Source organism: Geospiza fortis, unplaced genomic scaffold, assembly GCF_000277835.1.
Source record: "Geospiza fortis unplaced genomic scaffold, GeoFor_1.0 scaffold78, whole genome shotgun sequence".
Classification (NCBI taxonomy): Eukaryota; Metazoa; Chordata; class Aves; order Passeriformes; family Thraupidae; genus Geospiza; species Geospiza fortis.
Window position 1 is genome coordinate 1,626,785 of NW_005054339.1, and position 20,417 is coordinate 1,647,201.

Consider the following 20,417-nt stretch of genomic DNA (forward strand, 5'->3'; position numbering starts at 1 on the left):
ACAGGCTTTGGGACTTGCAGGAGGTGGTGCCATTGCAGATGTGATTCCTCTTTGCCTGCACTGGGGTCTTGGTTTAATTTAATTTTAAACAATTGAGTGCTGCACTGAATGTCATTGTTTTTCTGCAACCTCTGCAAAAGGAGGTGAGATCTAGTTGGTGTGATCAACCTTGAATGGTTAAGGTGTCTGAGAACATATATTTTATTTTGTTAGAGGTGTTATATTGCCTATAACACAAGCACATGTTAAAAGCTTCCTCTTGGCACAGAAGCACGTGGCATATTCAGTGAAACACTGAAGGTTTCTCAGTGAGAAGATGTGGATGTGCTGAAGCATGTGAAGGTGGATTCCTGCTTGGGCCTGTAAAAAACTTCCTCCTAAATGTGACTGACTTGAGCTTTGGGTAGTGCTGTCAGCATGGGAGCTGTATTTAATTGTCCTTCAGAAGACTGTGAAAATTTCAAAAGCTTTTATTTATTTTATTTTTTTTTTACTGTAAATACATTTTCATGCTGTCTCATTCTGGGACAGTGACCAGCTCTCAGTCTGCTGTGTTCTTGGGGTGTGGGGGGCTGAAACCATCTCTGCTTCTCAATCAACCCAGCTGTGTACATGTGAAGGGACTTGATTGGTGGTTTTTGTTGGTCTTACTGCTGCATGATAAATATTCTCTGTATTTTTATTATTGTACAGAATGTAGACATTTCCAGACCTACCGAGGATGCTCTTGTAACAGTCCCTGCTCATCAGTGAATCCTGTGTCCCGACCAACTATCAAACTTGGGTGCTGTTTTCATCCGGCTACTTCAAAATAAATTGAAAAACTAATTATTCCAATCACTTTGAAATAAAAAAAAATAATAGCCACACTCAAATCAAACTCATAATTCAAACCAAATGTTTGTACAGCACATGACTTGAAAAAATTAATCAAATCACAATAAAAGTGTTGCACTGGCTTATTTATTGTGGATGAGTTATCAGACCTTGATTGGCTCTCACTGGAATGTTGGTTTTGTAAATTGCTGTCATTTAAATATCCTGCAGCATTAAGCTTTACTGTAATAGCCAGCAATCATTTAGTGTTAGCTGCAGTGTATTTATGAAAGCCATGAAACACAACATCCTGTGTGAGATAAGAAGGTCAGAATTTGTTTTGCCCAGCAGAGCACCAGTATTATCTGTTTCAGGGCCCTTGGGAGTGATTGGACTGCCATGCAGTGTAAAATAACAACCCATAATTGCTGTCAATCCCTAATCCCACTGATCCACAGCACTAGGGCTCTACATGTGCTAATTAAGGATGTGCTGCTAGAGCAGGGTAGCAAGTTTTCACTTAGTTCCAGGACAATTATTCAAAGGACAGGAATGTGTATAAATGTCTTTACTATACAACTTTTGTTAACAGCTGTTCTGCATTAACCAGGCTCTAGGGTTTGCCTAGAGAAGGGATTTTAAATTCCCTCTTTTCCTGCTTTGTGTGGATGTGGGTGATGGAGCACGTGCAGCTCTGCCTCAGCTGCTGTGTACCCAGATTTTATGGGGGCTCCAGTAAGCAGTGCTGACCATTCCAGAACAGAGTTAGAAGCAGAGTTAGCCAGAGCATTTTGTAGCTGGGTAGTGGCTCCAGGAGACACAGATCTCAAACCAGCAGGGCATGAATCCCAAACTGTATGATGGGAAAGCCTCTTGCAGGAGGGAAGAGACTGCAGGCTGTGGGAAGTGCCTGTGCCATGGAGCAGGCAGGGAAAGGCAGAAAAACACTGAGCCTCAGAACTGTTTTCTGAGGGGTTTTTTTAAGTACTGAAAGTAAGCAGGAATGTAGGTTGTGGAAAGTTTTTTAGCTGTTAGGTTTCTCAGGTAGTATATTTTTCCCAAACCAGGATTTTGGGGGAAAAAAAAGTTACATATCTGCACTTCTGAAATGGTACTGAAGTCTTCAGAAGTTTGTACAGTTGGGAATGTTTGCCATAACCAGAGGGCCTCCTGCTGTGGTACTTGGTGTTTAGTTAAACCACTGCCCCTGGGCTGAAACTGGGAGAACCTGGATCATTTTCCTGTGGCTGTCATGACTGTGATGTAGGAATGGTTGGTCACTTTTCCTTGTTTAATTGCTCCAGCGTCTGGGCCTGAGCTTTGCTGTGAAAGGTGGCCCAGAGGAGCTCCTGAGCCTGCTGTACCCCCTTGCACACAACCGTGGGCCTGGTTGCTCTTACCAGCCAGCTGAGGTGACATTCCTGAGGGGTCACAGGGATGCTGGCCATAGCCAGCTCCTGAGGAGCCACATGGAGACAGCTTGGAGTGCTGTCACCTCCACTGGCCACAGCTAAGGAAACACCATCCAAATGAAATTAAATGCATTGCATTTCTTAGGGAGCCAAACTCTGTGCAGGCGTCTGCTGTGGAAAAACTGAGTTTTGCTGCTTGAAAGAGGGTGGCTTGGGCTGTCAGAGAAAATTGAGGGGGAGGATGACAGGAGCAGGAGCTTGGTCAGAGAGGAAAGCAAAGTTTGCCTGGTCTGTGGCTGGTGGAGGTTGCAGAGGGAAGGGAAGCAGCAGGAGCACCCAGGACCCTCCATTGCTGCCAGCTGCTGCCAGCCAGATTTCCTGGGGCTGTCTGCTGAGCACAGCACTCACTGTGCTGGTGTGTGCCACAGAGTGAAGTGCATATCTAAAAGCAGAATGCTCTAAGGGCTCTCCTCTTACAGCAGGATGGCTTAGCAGCCCTGGCTTTGTCAGTGAGAGGAAGGCCTGATGCTGGCTGGGAGGTGTCAGCAGTGGGTTGTGGCACAGCCTGCTGAGGGGAAGCTGACAGAGTGCTGGATGTTTGTATTGTGCTCTTTATTTCTGTGTTTAGGCCTGTGCTGGCTCTTGTCCCCAGAGGTTCCTCCTTTTGCCTGCAGGATCCTCCTGTTCAGCTGTCATGGTGACATTGCAGCTGAGTCAAAGCACAACTGAGAGCAGGGCCTGTCCCACAGCACTTTGCTGGGGGAGGCTCTGTCCTGTAGGACAGAAAAGTCCAAAGGCCAGGGCACAGTGAGCACAACAGCAGTGGTACAGAGGGTGTTTGAGGCAATCTGTGTACTCTTTCAAAGGGTAAAATGGACTCTTGTGCAAGGCAGGGTCAGGCTGCTCCTCCTCAGGGGCAGGCTCTGGAAGCAGCAAGCTCCTGCTGGGGCTGGCCAAGGAGCAGGGTGTATGGCTGGGCAGAAACAGTATTTTTCTACCCAGATGTAGGTAGAAAATACTGTTTCTACCCAGCCATACAGGACAGGTGTGTGGTTTTTATTCCTTCTCCTGTGTTTCCCGGGCTCTCCAGACCGTGTTGCTGCTGGTGTGGGGCTGTTCCCAGCACGGCCATTTGTCCAGGTGTGCTTTGGTGCCAGGCAGTTGCAGGAACTCCTTCTGGTCCCAAAAGTGAGGCTGAAACCTCTGTCCCCTTTCTAAGCAGCAGCACTGTCCTTGTTGCATGGCATTTCCCTCACAGTGCCCATGGCTGCTCTGAAAGTGGGATCCCAGTTACCATAATCTCATCTAATGGGATTCCTGTGGGTAGGAATCCACTTACAGTTAATGAGGATTTTGGTCCCTTTCTAAGCCCCTGCTCATCTGCTCTCACTGCTGGCTGTTGTTTGTTTAATAAGCCCTTGGGGGTGTTTATCAGGGTTTATCCCAGTTTTCTCCTTCAATGTGACAGTTCAGCACACTTTGCTTCCACAGCCTGTTTGTTTACTCAAATTCGAGCTTTTTTTTTTGCTTTCAGCTTTCTTGCCTGCTTATCAATATTCCCTTTGGGTCTGTCTTAGTTACTAGAATGCTGCTTTTATTCAATACCTCTAATTCACTGAAATAAGCTGCATCTTCTGCCTTGCCTTAATCACCTAATTTCCTTTCAGCTGCATGTTTGAGCTGTCTAGCTCTTGCTGCTTGAGGAGTAATTTCCAGTACCTCTGGATTCCTGCATTTTGATGCTCCATTTCATGCTCCATTTAATTTTCTTTGAATCAGCATCAGATGTTCAGCTTAAAAGATTTCAGCCAGTATTCTGGGAGTGCCTGTGGAGACCTCTCTGCAGTCCCAGGGAAATTCTGAGTATGTTGCATCAGTTGCTAAGAAAAACACAAACACACCAAATTCCAGCATGTTCTGTTGGTTTGTTGGTATTTTTTTCCCTATAACCATGCAGAGTATGACTTGTTTTGCTAACTCCTCATGTTCTTAGCAGATAATGATGCTTTCTGTTGCTTTCCCCTTGCTGCAGAAGAGATGCTTCTTGTAGAAGCTTCTTTTTGAGATAGGGTTGTTGCTTTGCTTTCCTTCAAAGAGATGTCAGGGTGGGTAAGGCTGTGTGCTGGTGGGTGCAGGGATTTCCGGTACTTGGACAATTCTGTCCAGCAGCATTTGCTGTGTGTGTGTGTTCCCAGAAACCTTGGTGTGGAAAATGGGGATTTACCCAAGGGCTTGAGGGCTGATGACAGAGGAAAGGGCTGATGTGGATGTAGCAGAACTGGTAAGGGCAGAGCAATGTTGGCAGAATTCAACCTCCAAAGAGAATCTGGTGCTGCTTGTTTATAGCTTGCTTTCATAAGAAATGGCTGAAAAATCTAGAAACTGGGGTTGGGGAGGGGATGGAATTGCTTTTTGAGTGGATGAGTTTTGACTGATGGAGTTGTGTGTCTGCATGTGCTGAGAGGGCCCCTCGCTGTGTGCTCGTGGGGCTCTGCTTTCCCCAGAGCTTGACTGGAGAGACTTGTTTTGAATGTAAACTCTAATAAATGTGGTAATAAAACCACTGGAGCATTCCCTGATGTCAGTGTGACATCTGCCACGTGCCATGTGTATCCCAAAGTGCATTTAAACTTTATGTTACCAGCTCTTCAGGGAACACTTGATGTTACCAGCTCTTCAGGGAGTTATTCAGAGTTCTTCCAGTGGTTTGGCTGCTCACAGATAGGATCAGGATTGGCTTTATGGCTGTTGGTGTTAAGGAATTATTTCCTGGAGTGTTCTTGGAACAAGGAGAGGAGGGCTTCCCTCCCTCTGGATTTTATTGATTCCTGTGTGGTTTATGGCCTTTGCAGGGTTCTGTTTTTTCTTGTGCTACATGCATAAAGACTGGGAAAGACAGAGGGTTAGAAAAATGTGGTTAAAACAGTGATTAAAGAAAAAAAAAGGTTTTAAAAGCTGTAACAGTGAGACCTGCATATGGTGTACAGGCACCAGTTGTCCTGCCAGGCCTGGTGTGATACAAGTCTGAGGGATGCATTTCACTGGCAGCAGAGGTCCTGCTTTTTGGGTGTCTGAGGGGCTCTGTAAAGCTCCTGGCACTGGGATGAGGTCCAACCTGATTCTGACAGGGGCTGGAGCCTCTCCTTGTGTTTTACAGAGCATTTTGAGGGATCCAGCATTACAGCTTGCTCACCTTTGTGTCCTGTAACAGCTGCGTGCTGAGCAAAACCGCAGCTGCCTGTCAGATCTTTGCTTTAACATTTTATTTTATTTTTGTCTTTAAATTTGCAGAATGTAGGTGTGAATAGGTCGAGAGAAGAGGCTTTGAGGACAGTGCCCACCCACCTATAGCTGCAGCTCCCGGGGCAGCAGCCCTTCCTCCAGCAGCTCAGGGCCCCGCGGTGTCGGAGCAGGGCAGGATGGACGCGCCTCCCCTTCCCTTCCAGACATTTCGAATGTGAGTCTGCTCCTTTGGACAAAACCTCTGTGCTCATGGATAACTCCAAAGGTATCAGTGAAAAGATTGTGGGGAGCAGAGCAGAGTTGGGTTTAGATTTTTCTTATGTAAATTTGTGCAGTTTCAGTGGGTTTTTACTGTTTTTGTCTGTGGATAATGCAAGGTGGTTAATTGCCCGTGTTGATTTTACTGTCAGATTTTAACTAGATTTTATTTTCTTTTTGTAAGTGTTTTTTCTAAGAGTTCTCTTGTTTTTACTGTGAATGATTGCCTAGAATTACATGGAGGTTTTTTGATGGTGTATTTAACATGGGCAAAATTCTACATTTTGAGCACTGGAGGCTTCATGTTGCAAAGCTGCTTTAAATGGGGAATCCCATCAGCTGTGATAATTGTCCTGTGTTTTAAACTGAACTTTGGTTTGCCAACCACAACTTAAAGTTTTCCTGAAATTCACAAGGGAGATGTTCCCTTTGGAAAATGAATGCATTAAAGCTGGGAAATTCTGCTGTTTTAGCAAGATTTTGATACTTTCCAGAGACCAGGTATATTTTGGAGGGCAGTGGGGGACATGAGTGTGAGTGACAGGTGGGGAATGAATGGAGAGAGATGGAGAGAGACATGTCCTTTCTGCTGCAGTTATGGGAGGGGCTGAGCAGCTTTTTTGAATCTGGAAGGGAGGGGAAAAGGATTCAGTCTGTCAAGGGCTGGAAAAGCTGCTTGTCTTTATATTTTTAAAGAATTTTTGGAATGAATTTCAACATAAAAGTCTATGTTTCTCTTTTATAGCCACGTTTAATATGTACATCAGGAAACAGTACAGAAAGGTTAGGTGAGTTTAACCATTCTAACAGCTCATGCAACAAAAACACCAGGTAAATTCTGAAATAATTTTAACAAGGCACACCTGCCTTGGAGTTTTTTGTATTGTTTTTAAGCACCTTCCATCATCCCAGTTCTTCGTTGCTCTTTTACGCCTAGTGAAACTCCAGTGCTAAAAATGGAATTTTCTGTGTCTGTCAAGGTCACAACCTTTTAACTGTACTAAATCAAAGTGTATTTTGTATGTGTGTTACCAGACAACTGAAGTGAGCTGCCAGCACTGCTGGAGATGAGGAGAACTATTCTTTAGTAGTTGAACTGTGTTTTTTCTAAGGATTCTCTCCAATTAATTGAGCTTTTACCATGTGAGTTGGTGGGGTTGTTTTGTCTTTTTTTCTTTCCTGAATTCCTGTGTGAAATACCAGGCCCTGGTAACATAGTTTTGCAGGCAAGGGCTAAATTGTCTTTTGTTTGTGCAGGGTCTATAAAATAATGTGCTGCTGTTGTGATTAATTTTTTTTTTAATAAGCTATATTCAGCAATATATTCAGCTCTGGAAGTAAGCCATAGTGCATTGCTGGGTTCTGTTTCAGAGGAGGACTGTGTAGGGTGCAGAATGACCAGGAACACTTGCTTCAAGCGCTGCTGTCTAAAGCTTTGTGTGTGTGTGTGTTATGGTAATGCCATTTCAGACCTTTATTAATTCAGTGTGCCCAGAGTTGTGGGGTGAGGAGAGAGCCTGCCTGGCACTGCTCAGAGGAGTGAATTCACTGATGTGTGGTTAACAAGGCCACCTTTGTGGCACAACTGAAGGAGCAAATTCCCCTCCCACGGTGGTGTGGGAAAGCCGGGCTGTGCCCCAGGCAGCCCTTGCTCCTCTGCTGGGACAGGAGGGGTGGTTAAGCAGTTTTTACACTGAGAATGTCAGGATTTATCTGTAAAAATCCCAGGAGGTTGTATTAGAAAAGTGGGATTTTACTGGCAGGTTGTGAGCTCAGACCTGGCTGAAGAAGTGTGGGCAGAAATGTGTCCCCCAGTGAGAGCTGAGCCCAGGGTTGCTTCTCTTTGCTGGTGAGCACAGCTTGAAGTGTCTCCTCTCCCCCTTTGTTTTACCTCTCTGATCTCTCAGAGGTGCTGTAACATCCTCGAGGCTACATGTTCTATGTACAGTAGGTATTTTTATAGCCTGCTTTCAAATATACTGTGATGAGTGTTTTACTACAATGGGTGTTCAGCAAAAAGAGTTGTATAGAAGTGTAAATAAACTATTGTGCTGATACTTGAAGAGGAAAAAAAATGAAGTTGTTGGCTCTACAGTAGGAAGGTACTAAATCAGTGACTGCATCTGACCCTGGCTGGAGAGAGCAGGTGTAGATGATGAATGTAGATTTGAGCTGAATGTAGATTTGGAGTGATGGGTTCTCCCAGGGTGTAACCCTGACTGCTGTTCTGGGAAGGCACAGTTAAGAATTGCAGTTAATTGTCACTTCTGTAAGTGTGTCCCCCACTCCTGACAGAACAGTCACTGACAGGGGAGGGGAAGACCCTTGTCCTGACCTTCTGTGTTTGTACCATTTGACTGCCTCTGTCCTGTGTGTGCCTGGCTCAGATGCAGTCTCTGGACTGGGATTAACCTGTCCTTTCTTACATCGTTGGCCTTTGTTGTGATCTTTGAGACAAATGTAATCATTTGACCTTTGATCCAAGTAATAAAGATCAAATGCTACAAGGTGCACTGATGTGTGTTTCTTTCCATGTCCATTTCCAGTGGCTGAAGTGCCAGGTGAGTGTTCCTGAGCCTCAGCAGGGTTCCACAGCTTCCACAAGCTGGGCTTAGGGAGCTTAGATATGATTGTAAGGATTATATTAATTCACCTTGTGGGTGCTTTACACTGACAAATAACTATGATTGAAGTAGGAAGCTCAATAATGGAGGACGTTGTTGGAGGAACTGATTAAATAAATGCATGCCAGGATTTGCATGTGATGGAGGAGAAAGGTAAGGCTTTATTAGCTTCACCTGGTCACTGAGATTAAGGTCTGCTCCACCCTGTCAGTTATACACTGTTCTTACATTGTCTTGAACATGCTGCTGGTGTTCTGAGAAAGGTGAAAACCCACAGCCAAATGCTGCCTGTCAGTACAAGTCTGTATGCAGAGGGGAGCTGGAGGGCATTACATTTGCATTAAATTAATGACTGCTTTGTGCTTTTAGAATGATGTACTCACATTTTCATGTCCTGAAAATGCAGCCCCCCAGGTGGTAACCACTTGTCTCTTCTCTGCGAGGTGGGAGCAGTGTTTTAATTGTTCTTTAACTCCACTCTGTATTTCTGTTTGGGGAGCAGGTAACTTCTTTGTTTCAGAGCTTTTAGGCTGCTTTCTGGACAAAGTCCTTTAAAAGCTGAAACTTCCTGTAGTATGAGGATGAGCCAGAGCCGATGGGTGAGTGAGTGGACCCAGGTGGTGCTCACAGGTGGCTGTGGGCTGCAGCAGCTCTGCAGAGGAGGTGGAGGAGCTCCCCAGGCTGTGCTGTAACAGAGGTAACAGTGGTGCAGGGGCTGAGCAGGACAGGGCTGCCCTGCAGAGGAAAGGGATCTGTGCCCCTGTGTGAGTGCAGCTGGGCACAACTGTGGCAGCAGGAGATGCTCCTGGTACATCAGTCAGGTGCCAGCTGGAAGAGTTGCTGTGTGAAGCCTCCTGGCACTTGTTACTCCAGAGCAAAGCAGGTGAGTCCAGGGAGCCACTTCCCACAAGGAATATTATAATTGATAACAGCTTCTTTGTGTGCAGATACCCACTGCTGCTGGCACCCACTTTTGGAACCTAGAAATGCCTTTCTGCTCGGGTCCAAGGGCACAGCACTCACCTTGGAAAGCAGAATCACTTTCTGGTGACAAATGGCAAGCCAGAAGTCACTCTGTAGGTTATGTGAAGGGGAAAGCCAGGTTCCTGCTCTCCCTGCAGCACCTCACAGGGCACTGCTTGTTTCCTTGGACTGGGGCTGGTAAAGCAGGCCAGCCCTGGCTGTTTGGAGATACCAGCTGTGTTCTGCCCCTTCCAGCCTCAGTCTGCTGCAGGCTCAGATGGCATCCGAGTCATGCAGGCATTGCTTGAGTTACAACAATAAGCTAGAGCTGTTCTTTAGGAGCAGACCAAAGACAGCAGTGTATTTTTTTTTAATCTCTACAAAGTGTTACAGCTTTCTGCTGCTCTTTCAGCAGGATTAACAGTCTTAAACAACCCAGAAACTCCAGGGTTCTCCTAGGAGTTCTGTAGCATTCCATAGTTCTTGGATGAACTGACACATGTACATTTTTTTCTGCCTGCTCAGTGTTGAGAAGAGTCATTTGCAATAGTGTTACAAGATACAGAAAGCTCCTGAGAAGCAAAGAAACTTTGCTTCAGCCTGAATTTTATGAGCTGAGTGCAAGGCAAAGGTTTTGGAAGGAGCTTTGCAGTCATTACATTAGTTTTTCTTTCTCTCTAATGGCTAAAAATTCAGAGGTAGGTGTTGCAAGGCAGCAGGATCTGGTTTTGTGCCCTTTAACAGCAAGCAGGAGGAGCCACAGCTGCTGTGTTACAAACAAGCAAATAAAACTGGAAGAAGGATTTTGTGTTTGGCAGTTAAACAGAATAATTCCTCAGGCAGAGCAGGCAAGTAACTCTGCAGTCATTACCTGGGTTGTGTCCTGCTGTGATTGCTGTGGCTGTTTGCAGGAAGTGGCATTCAGTGGCAGAACCCCACGTTCCCAGGCAGGATGGGGCTGCTCTGGGATGCTGAGGCCTCTTTGTCTCAAGGCTTGGACTGCCTTGGAATAAATATGGAGCATTTATTCACCAAAAGCACCCCTGAGCTGTTTCCCACAGCAGCTGGTGTTACACTAGGAATCTCTGCTTTCTCTTGACACTTTCTTTTGTTTAATTCACAAAAGCAACAAATATTTTAAGAAAGTGATCAGGGCTGACCAAGCATTTTTTTTCACTGTACTTTAAAGACCATTGGAGTAAAATTGTATATTGTTAAAAATCATAGAGCCATGAGTGAAAGTTACATTAAACTTTCTTTTAATTGAAGACAAATAAAAGAACCAAGGGCTCAAACACATTTTAAAAAGACATCTTCTGTTCCCCAATGTCTTCTCTCGAGCAAAATATACAGCACACACATATATATATAACAACTACGTTCAAGTACCAAACAGAATTTACATTTTCCCAAACAGAGAAAATAATGCACATGATTCACATACCTTAAACCCAACCATGCATAAAAACACTGCCAATAAATCAGGAGTTGAACATAATTCATCACACTAGGGTGTATTATTCTGAAGTATCGACGTTGTTGGAATGCATTAACGCTTGGAGTCTGGGTTTGTAACCCTGCTTTAAAGTCCAGCTGTTCAGAGACTTACTTGTTCAAGATCTGTTCAAATTTTGGGTTAATAAAAGAAAATCCATCAAATGCAGACTGATCCATGGACTCAATCAGGTTTTTGTCACTGTAAGACAGTTTTGGCTTCTCGCTCAGAAATTCTCTGTCAAAGTTGTTGTAGTCACTTGCTGATTTCTGTATTAGAGAGGGAAGACAGTTTGAGACAAACTTTGTATTTTCTTCAAGAACAAATTACTTAAATACAAAATGTTGTCAAGTTAGTCTTTTAGCTCCCTCCCTTCTTCCCCTGCTTTAGAGAAAAAAATACCTAATTTTAACCTATTTTAACAAGACTATAAGATTACAACTGGTCTCTTTCTTATTGTTAGTTGGAAACCAACAGAAAAACCAAACCCAGGTTGCTTTGGAGAAGAAACCTGGATTTGGGATAACTCTGGGTTATTACCCAAAGATTATCTGTTGACAAAAGCAATGCAGCATTAACTTACACATCAGACCAACATTTCTTGCCATTAACCAAAATGTTTAAATTCTTGAGAACATTTTACAGGCTGTACTTGTTCAGAGAATAAAGCAATGCCCTACAGCAGCTGTTCTGTGTTTAATAAATATTCATGTAACTAGAAACTGTTTTACACTCTCCACCACCAAAGATTTCCCACTTCTCTGGGAACAAGCAACACTAAAGCTTGAGTGTTTGAAGGGGGAGCTCTCCTCCAGAGAGTACATTTTAAAGAGACTGTTGCCTCCAGACCATTTCACCTGTTCTAGGAACAGGCTGGAGAAACACTGGTTTGGGATTTTAACCACATGAGCTGAAGCAGCAGCATCCCACTGTGAAACAGACTGAGTTACAGTCTGTACTGCAGGCGTTTTTTCAGGTAACATCAGGCATGTACATGAATTCCAAGTTCAGCAGTTTAGAGAATGCTGCTTCCTGCCCCCTTGGAGATGCCTGGGTGAGTTTAAAGCAGCAGAGATTTAATGCTTGCACAGAGTGCCTGCAGCAGGTACCAGAGCAGCCTGGAGCTACTGCTGCTCCTCCCATGTGGCATTTCAGAAAAGCAAACTCTGAGGAACTGTGAGCATTCTAACACAGAGGGGAACAGAGATCAAAGCTATCTGTTGGTTCTTATGAACATTTTATCCACAAAGCTCCTTGAGAGCAATGGGAAGACAGTCTTAACAGAAGATCTCAGGGCAGTCAGAGGGGCACAGTGCACCTGTGTATAACTGAACCATCCAAGAACAATGAGCTTACAGATACACAACTTTTTCATTTGTAAACTGTGAGGAGAAAATGGCAGTGGGATCCTTTGTGCAGGTACAGAATTCACCCCTTACCTCTGGGCTGCTGTTTCCTAAGAACAAAGAACAACCCACTTACCACTTTTGGCTTGAAGGGAGGGTCCACCTCCCTCTTCTCTAGTGCTGTCCAGTTGATTGTTTTGAAGAAAGGATGGTCTCTGATATTCCCAGTGACCCCAAGTCGTTTTGCTGGATCCCTTTCAAAGAGCTGCAGGAGAAGACACCCAGTAAAGAGCTGCTCCAAAGGTGCATGGCAGTGCAAGAACTACAGGTATGGTGCTAAAACAACTCAGGGTGCTGACTGCAAACAGAGCATTAGGAATTAATCTGACCTGGCTTTCCCTTTGTCAGAGCAATTTGCTGATAAACAGCTCCTTGATGAGGAGATCTGTCTGTCCTGCACAGAGGCAGTACCAGCCCCCCAGGGATCATCAGCCCTACCTTTTCCAAGATATCCTTTGATTCCTTGGTGATCCAGCGTGGGTAGTGAGGGGTGTCCACTCGGATTGACTCAAACAGTTCATCTTCATCATCCCCATGGAAAGGGGACTGGCCAATCAGCATCTCATAGAGCAGCACCCCAAAGGACCACCAGTCCACGGAGAACATGTACCGCAAACCCTGCAGGATCTGCGGCGCACAGGAGGAATTCAGGTAAGAGGCAAGAAGCAGCAATACATCCCAAAAATCAGATTTTTTCAAGAGGTATTTCAAGAGACAGTCTTTAATGACTAGAGCACTTAGGGAAAAAATAAAAATCCATCTCTCTGGGAAATTGTGGACACTGATGCAGAGCTGTGGTTTTACCCCAGGCTGCTGTTTGTGGGAATGTGGCCAGCTCCATGGACAGGTCTTTGCTCTCATTCAGAAATTTTCTCCCTTAACTTTAAATAACCATAGACTTAAAAAACAGCCTCTCTTGTTTCTTTACAAGGTGAAGGGAGAAACAAGTAGTGATGCAAAGCAGATTCCTACAGAAGTCTTTGATAGAATTTATAGCTTTAAAAGCTAAATACCTTTGTTAAGCTGCTTTGCAAATGAGATTTAAAAAACCCCAATAAACTAACACACAGAATTAAACTCTGTGAGATTCCCCTTAAAAGCTCCTTTTGTTTTGAATTCTGGTTGTTTGCACAGGCACAAGTCTCTTGTCCATCTGCAGTGCCCATATAGATTCATTCTGCAGGAGCTTCATAGAAGTGCTGGCTACACCTAATCCCCAGCTCTTAAAAACCTGAGCATTTTAACTTTCCAAACCCACATTTTTTTAAACTTACAGCTACAGAATATTTTAAAATCTGAAATACCTTCTATAAAAAACACAGATACAATTTTTTTCTCTGATTTTGACCTCTAATTAGACTTTCGGAACTATTAGCCTACAAGCAGGTGAATAATGCAGCTCTTGTGCCATCAGGGCACTCAGTCCATGCCAGCAGTGTCTGTGCCCTACTGACCTCGGGAGCGATGTAGTCGGGGGTCCCACAGAAAGTGCTCGCCTTGTTGTCACCAACAACGTTTTCTTTGCACATTCCAAAATCAGCTATTTTGATGTGGCCTTCTTTATCAAGCATCACATTGTCCAGTTTTAGGTCTCTGCAAAAAGTGTTTTTAAAATGTGTTTTAAGTCGTTTTTGTAATCAGATGGACTGTTCACTGATAAACACCTCCCCAACTGCACACACACAGGCTTTTCAAGAAAAATAATCATCCATCAACACAATCCATCCAAAATGGTACTTTTGTGCTTTGAAGGCATGAGGGACAAGGGAAGAATTCTCTCTTGTCAAGGAAAAGAAGAGGCTGAGGTGCATATATAGAATGTGACCTTATAATCCTCCACGTTTGCTTTCAGATGCAGAAGCACGGCCAGAGCTTCTGTTGCTGCTGGAAGGCAGCGTGAGTTAATGCCCCAGCAGCTGACACAGCAGTGCTGCATCAGCTCCAGGGCTCAAAAGGAGGATTGTGCTGGATTCTGAGAGCCTTTGGCAGGAATTTGATTGTTTGAAACCTGCCCAACTCTTAGCACTACCTGTGACTTGGTCCTGGTTACAGCACAAGTTCATGTGTTATGGCATGGCCTGTGAAGGGTCCTATTCATGTCTTTTCTCAGAACAACACTATTCAACCAAGAAAGAGCTTTTTTCCCAGCAGTTTCCAAAAGCTACATTCCCTCCCTTTGACCGTGCTGCATTTTTTGTCCATCTGGCTGCAAATGCACATACCAAGGAGGGCAGGCTGAAGAGAAACTGAACAGCCCTGTGCTTACCAAGGGCTGAAATAGAGCAGAGAATTTCACATAAGAACAGGGCAGTCTTTTCTCCTGGGTAACTGAAGTTCCCAGTACCAGCAGTGGATCAGGGTCTGGCCCTTGATGCTTCAACCTGGTGAGGCAGAGGCATCGATGCTGTGGTTTCACCAGAAGGCAAAAGCAGGGAACTTTCACCTCAGTGGTTTGCTCAAGGAGCCTCTCCCTCACCTCCACACTAATTAGACTCATGATTCGAAGGCAGTGTTTGAAAGTAACTGAAACAAAACTGCTTTTGTGTAACACAAGTCCCATTCCATCATTCCAGTTGCCAAGGAAAAAACCACACAAATAAAGATTCATCTCAGGCATGTTAATGGCCTTGGAACTACATCAGATCTCTGACAGACAGCTTGTGTTTGTTACATCAGTCAGTAATTCAAAGATGCATGAAGTGCTAAGGCAATTCCCAGGTCCCAGCCTGGAGCTGGCTGGTACTCACCTGTAAATAATGCCTTTGCTGTGAAGAAACTGCAGTCCACATAAAATTTCAGCTCCATAAAACCTGAAAAGACCAAAACCATCTTTTAGTTTTCACTCAGTTACAACAGTCAATACAGGTAGCCAAAATAATGCTGTGGGCATCTTTTCATGGAGTGGGAAGCACTGTACACATCTGTAAATCCCAATGTGTGTGTTTATGCGGGCAGATGCTGCAAGGTAATCCCTTCACCACACATCGGCAGTGTCCCACACCAAACAGCACAGGGGACACGGCAGCAGCTGCTGTCAGGCTTCATCCCTCTTCCCTCAGGGAACTCCATCTCTGTCCTCCTCTTTAAAAACAGTCTTTGTATGGTTTTAGGGACAGGCACGTGCCTTTGAAAGAGAGCTATGGGAGCTCAGTCCCCCAGGATTGCTGCAGGAGGGACGGGGCACCAATGGCAAAGTTAGAATTGGGCATCACCCGTCCCTCTGCACCTGCCTGAAAAATGCCATCCCTTCAGGGGCACTCTCCTCAAAAGAAAGAGGTGATAATCTAGGGCACATGAAGGAAAATCTGAAAGAATGCTTCCCTCTGCCCCAAAAAGCATAATTTTTTTTTTAATATTGCTGCAGGAGGGACGGGGCACCAATGGCAAAGTTAGAATTGGGCATCACCCGTCCCTCTGCACCTGCCTGAAAAATGCCATCCCTTCAGGGGCACTCTCCTCAAAAGAAAGAGGTGATAATCTAGGGCACATGAAGGAAAATCTGAAAGAATGCTTCCCTCTGCCCCAAAAAGCATAATTTTTTTTACTGTTTCAGTTTCTGTATAGCAGATGAATGTTGGTCCAAAACAAATAGCACAGAATATAACCCAGAGAGGATGCCAGATGCACAGATGTTTGCTGGGATCCAGGTAAGATGGAGGGGCTTTATCCACATTTTTGCTGGGGAGTGTGGGAAGGGAGCTGACCTATACAACCTGCTGCTGTTTTTGCCAGACTTCTTGTGATCCCATCCAGTCAGCAACCCTTAGTGCAGTGCCAGTAATAGAAGTAATTTAAGTAATTTTCCTGGGGCTTACAGACAGGTCCAGTGCTCTGCACTGTTACTTTCTAAGGTTTACATGCCACCCCTTCAGTGATGCCATTACAACACCCATGGTTTGCATGAGAGAAGTAGAAACTGAGCTCAAACTAAAAATGATAGCTAAAGTAACAATAATACAATATTTTTGCATCCTTTAAACATCACTGGAGCTGAAAATACCAGTCACAGATAACTGACACAAATGCACTTACTAAACAAAGAGCTTACCCATTTAATTAGCATCTCATGGAATGTACAGTGTTTTGTACTATCCTGTCAATTTAGCAACAGCAGTAAGTGTTGAACTTTTCCCCCCCATGCTGTTTTCCAATTTTTTCCATCTGAATACTGTCCTAAAGTACACTGAAGCTGTACCTTTTACTTTTCAGTGCTGGCTCATGTTGCAATTTATTTTGGACCTACCCATAAAGTACAACATGACACTGCAATGTAAATTAAGGAATCCCAACTCCACACATCATTAAGCGAACTTCATTGCATTCAGCCAGTGCCTAGAAACATGTTTTCAACCATCAGCCACTGCAACTTGACTGCAGGCAAGGAGGGGCACAGAACCAGAGGCCATAAAGAGATGAACTCATGCATGGAGGTGGGGAGGGAAGGGCTGAGGACTCACGTGGCTCTGTAGAGGTCAAAGCGCCCCTTGTCCTGGATGTGGAACATCAGGTCTCCCCCATTCAGGAACTCCATCACAAAGAACAAGTGATCCTTTAGCAGATAACCAGGAAATGGAACAGTTACTGATGCTATCCAGCCATAAATGAAGTAGCAATGTACCTCCAGGGGACCAAGCTGCCACCTCCCTCTTCTCCTGAAGGATTTTTGGTTTCATGCACCCCTATGAGGCTCCTACAGAGCTGAGTGGTCTGGTCTTGTAAATATAAATATCTGGTCCTGTATTCTGTTGGTTTCTAGACTTAACACACACTGAAACAGACTTACTGATTTCAGTCTGTGACAGTCATCCTTTTCCCCTCACCGAGGGTAAAACTCAGATTAAGAACTTAATTAAACTCCTTCTTATTCCAGACTGCATAGATGTTTTTCTGATCTTATTCTGTCCTTATCAAGGTATGTTTGGTCATACTCGTATTTACTTTCCACCAGGCCCATGAATTGCACAGAGCACAGGAAAAGGACATTTAATTCTTGCATCACTAAATTACTTTCATTTGACTGCTGGTATCAGCATCCATTAAAGGCTCAGTCTCTTGGGTTGCTGTCATCATTTAAATTTTTCTCACCTTTGTCTGAAACGTGCAGTAAAGATGTGTGAGAAATGGATTTTCCCAGGCAAGAGCAAGGACCCTCTTTTCCACCATGGTACATTCCACATCATCATCAATTAGCACCACGTCCTTTTTCAGAGCCTTGATAGCAAAGAATTCATTCTTCCCTTTCAGCTCTGCAAGCAGAACCTACAAAAAATGAAAGATGAGAGTACAGCACGTGTAGGAAAGACTGGTGCTGATGTATCAGTGAGGGAAAGCCAAAGGTGGTGCACTGGCAATTAAAAAACGCATTTAAATGGGAAAGATGAGGGAGGTCTGGAAGGTGAAGCTGCTGGACACAGATGAGGAGATGGGGCTCAAGGACCACGAGCCACAGGCAGTTTTTCTGTCAATGCTTTGTGAGTGCATAAAGAGCAGCCAGGCAAAGCCTGGACTGGAGCTGGAGCTGCAGTTTCAGAGACAGCAGTGGACAGAACCTGTAGAGGCCACACTGCCCTCCCAAACATCCCCTGCCACTGCACTGGGGCATTGGGAGGGAACAGAGCTAAAATGTCCATTCGCACAGGGTATGTGCATTAAAGGGCAATTCCTCTGCCTCTATGCTAAACACTGACAAACTGTTGTGCACTATAATCACTTTGGGGTTCACACAAGATCCAGCTGATGAATTTCCAGTGTCTTTGACCAAGATGTCTACATACAATTCTGTTAGAAGATCACTGACCCACTGTGAGACCTTTCTGGTTAAAGGAAAGAGCCCATCACATTGCAGAGATCAAGCCAGGCAGACACCTGAACTCTCAGTTTGTCACATACCTTTCCAAAGCTTCCTTTCCCTAGCACTTTGTGGAAGACAAAGCTGTCTATGTTGAATTTTCTTCTTGCAGTTCTTGGCACTGGCTTGGTTGTGTTTACCTCCCAGAGCTTGTCGTACTCGCTGTTATCTGCTGAGCAAAACAGGGAGAGGAGAGTTCAGGGGATGCAGGAGCCCTGCAGGACTCAGAGCCCTGGCTAAGAATGAGGTACTGACACAGCATTGCAATGCATCTGCTGCTGGAATTACTGGTGAACTTAAACATAAGGGACAAGTCCTAGGTAAGCTTTCCATGTGGTCAGGAGATGGTAAAAAGACAGACATGCTGCTTTTTTAACAGCACTTATTAAAAAAAAAAGTCTAACACAAGACAAGAATGAATAACTTCTTAAATTGTCTGGTAGGTAAGTGGCTGTATTGAAACATCGTCTGTTTCCTCACCTGTTGAGTCTCCTCCTGGAGCTTTATGTTTCTTATCAAAATCTTGATAAATACCAACACTTTCTACAGATCCAGAATCAGACCTTCGTGTAGATTTCTGGGGAGAAAGGGAACATTTGAAATTATATTAGCACTCTTACTTTAGAAATAGAGTAATAGCTTTAAGTGTAACATGATGGCAGAATAAACCTTTCTTTTTAATTATTAACTCCCAGTATGTATCTTTTCTCAAGCAGTTTGGTTCACAGACTATTTGGTCACTTTCTTTACAGCTGCACATCAGCCATTTGCTTTATTTCCTTCACTGCAAGAAAATAAGTCACTGAAATTCCTGAACAGTCCATGTTCCATTGTTCATTGCAAAATTATTAAAGGTATAATGGTTTAAACCATAGTGGAAGGGATTTGAACTGTGGGGAAATGTCCCCTTGGATGTCTGCTCATGTGAAAGAGGAGATGGGAATCACTGCTTTACTGGATACGCTGAAGCCATATCTGGATGTGGCCTTAGCACAGGGAAACAACTTTTACATATGGAAGATCCCTGAGATCAAATTTCAGTAAGGAAAAGATTGAGCTCCTGTGTCATGAAAGAGCTGCCACAACAGCTCTCACTGTTCTCAAAGTAAATATCCTGTGAAAGCTCAGGAATACACATCTCAGAGGAAGCACTGTTGGCTTTTGTGATATATTTTCCTGTTTTATTTCAGAGCTTGTGTCTGAATCTTTATTTGCAGAAGCTGACCACAAAGGATCATGCTGCAGCAGGAGATGAACAATGCAAGCTACTGGAGCCAGCAATAATTCCAGAGAGGTTTTCTGTGTGTATGTGTATGTATATGTATATATATATCAGATGAATAAAAAATGAGACTAGCTGGTATATTTTTCCTTATTCACTTAATTTTATCATTAAAGTGGAATTTTAAAGTTGAAGCATGTAAAAACAGATTTCAGCATTCTGATGCCACTGATTAGCCCATTAAACAGAAAAGAACAGAATAATCTTGGCACTGCAGAAGAAGAAAATTGGATTTCAGGAAGCCACACACCTTTTAAAAAATTGTTTAAGTGGCACACTCCCTTCCCTATTTCAGTTTCAAGCTATTGATATCTTTGTTAGTCTCTATAAGTGTCAAATTAAAAAAGACAAAGCTGTTTGCATTTCCTCTTTTCCAAATACAGTTTCCCATAAAAGTGATGCAGAAAAGATGATGTGAAAACCCCCAAATGCTCTGAAAACAAATAATTACCTGAGAAATGGCAATAAATCTTACCTGGCTAACTTGATTTAAAGCTTCAGCTAGCAACTTCTGGTTTATTCCACATAAGTTTGCCACCTTCTTCTGGCATTTATGATGCACATTCATCCCACATTCTAAAAGAAATGTAAGGATTGTTATACAAGCATCAGGAAAATGCTACATTACAACAAACATTACAACAAACAGGGCTGTTCTGTGCAGTTCAGAAACCTTTTTTTATGACCAGACTGGACATGGACCTATCATTGCTATCAAAATTGCAGTTTTTATCCTTTAACACAATGAAGGCTAAAAAAAGGTTTCACAAGGGAAAAACCTCCAATCATCATTACTTTATTCTCAAAATCTGTGACAATGAGGATCATACTGCCTTTTTGTGGGGGAATTATAAAAGCAATATTTACAGTAAACGCTTTGAATAGACTTTGAGATGCTATGTTGAGTCAGTCTCCAAATTTCAGCTATTCCCAAGGCAGTAATTTTGATAATGCTCAAGATTGCACCTCTGCAGTGTTTCCTGACTCCTTCAGCAGCTCACCTTGGCTGAGCTGTGCCACGAGCCCAGTACCTCTGTCTCTCTTTTGTACAAAAGCTTTTTCACCCCATA

General features: G+C 43.9%; 2 protein-coding genes across 6 annotated transcripts in view; one reads left to right on the top strand and one right to left on the bottom strand.

Annotated features, from left to right (window-relative positions):
• Positions 1–8,240, top strand: part of LOC102045634 (6-phosphofructo-2-kinase/fructose-2,6-bisphosphatase 4) — a 28,415-nt gene extending 20,175 nt beyond the window's left edge. For 2 of the 3 annotated variants that reach the window (XM_031058164.1, XM_031058166.1), the window contains one exon: positions 694–933. Coding sequence is in view for 2 of the 3 variants with exons in the window: in XM_031058166.1 (XP_030914026.1) it covers positions 694–753 (60 nt within the window). In the remaining variant the exon portion in view is untranslated. Of the gene's footprint in view, positions 1–693; positions 934–5,519 lie in introns of those variants that run through there. The other variant, XM_031058165.1, reaches the window with a different exon arrangement.
• Positions 8,241–10,558: 2,318 nt separating this feature from the next.
• The window catches only part of PRKCD (protein kinase C delta), a 25,803-nt gene continuing 15,944 nt past the window's right edge, over positions 10,559–20,417 (bottom strand). For 2 of the 3 annotated variants that reach the window (XM_005422417.2, XM_005422418.1), the window contains 10 exons: positions 19,823–19,923; positions 18,546–18,642; positions 18,107–18,234; positions 17,303–17,476; positions 16,675–16,766; positions 14,965–15,027; positions 13,672–13,810; positions 12,656–12,844; positions 12,294–12,422; positions 10,559–11,080 (listed from right to left, as the gene is read on the bottom strand). In XM_005422417.2, coding sequence (XP_005422474.1) covers positions 10,922–11,080; positions 12,294–12,422; positions 12,656–12,844; positions 13,672–13,810; positions 14,965–15,027; positions 16,675–16,766; positions 17,303–17,476; positions 18,107–18,234; positions 18,546–18,642; positions 19,823–19,923 — 1,271 coding nt within the window. In that variant the 3' untranslated portion in view covers positions 10,559–10,921. Of the gene's footprint in view, positions 11,081–12,293; positions 12,423–12,655; positions 12,845–13,671; positions 13,811–14,964; positions 15,028–16,674; positions 16,767–17,302; positions 17,477–18,106; positions 18,238–18,545; positions 18,643–19,822; positions 19,924–20,417 lie in introns of all 3 variants that reach the window. The other variant, XM_005422416.2, reaches the window with a different exon arrangement.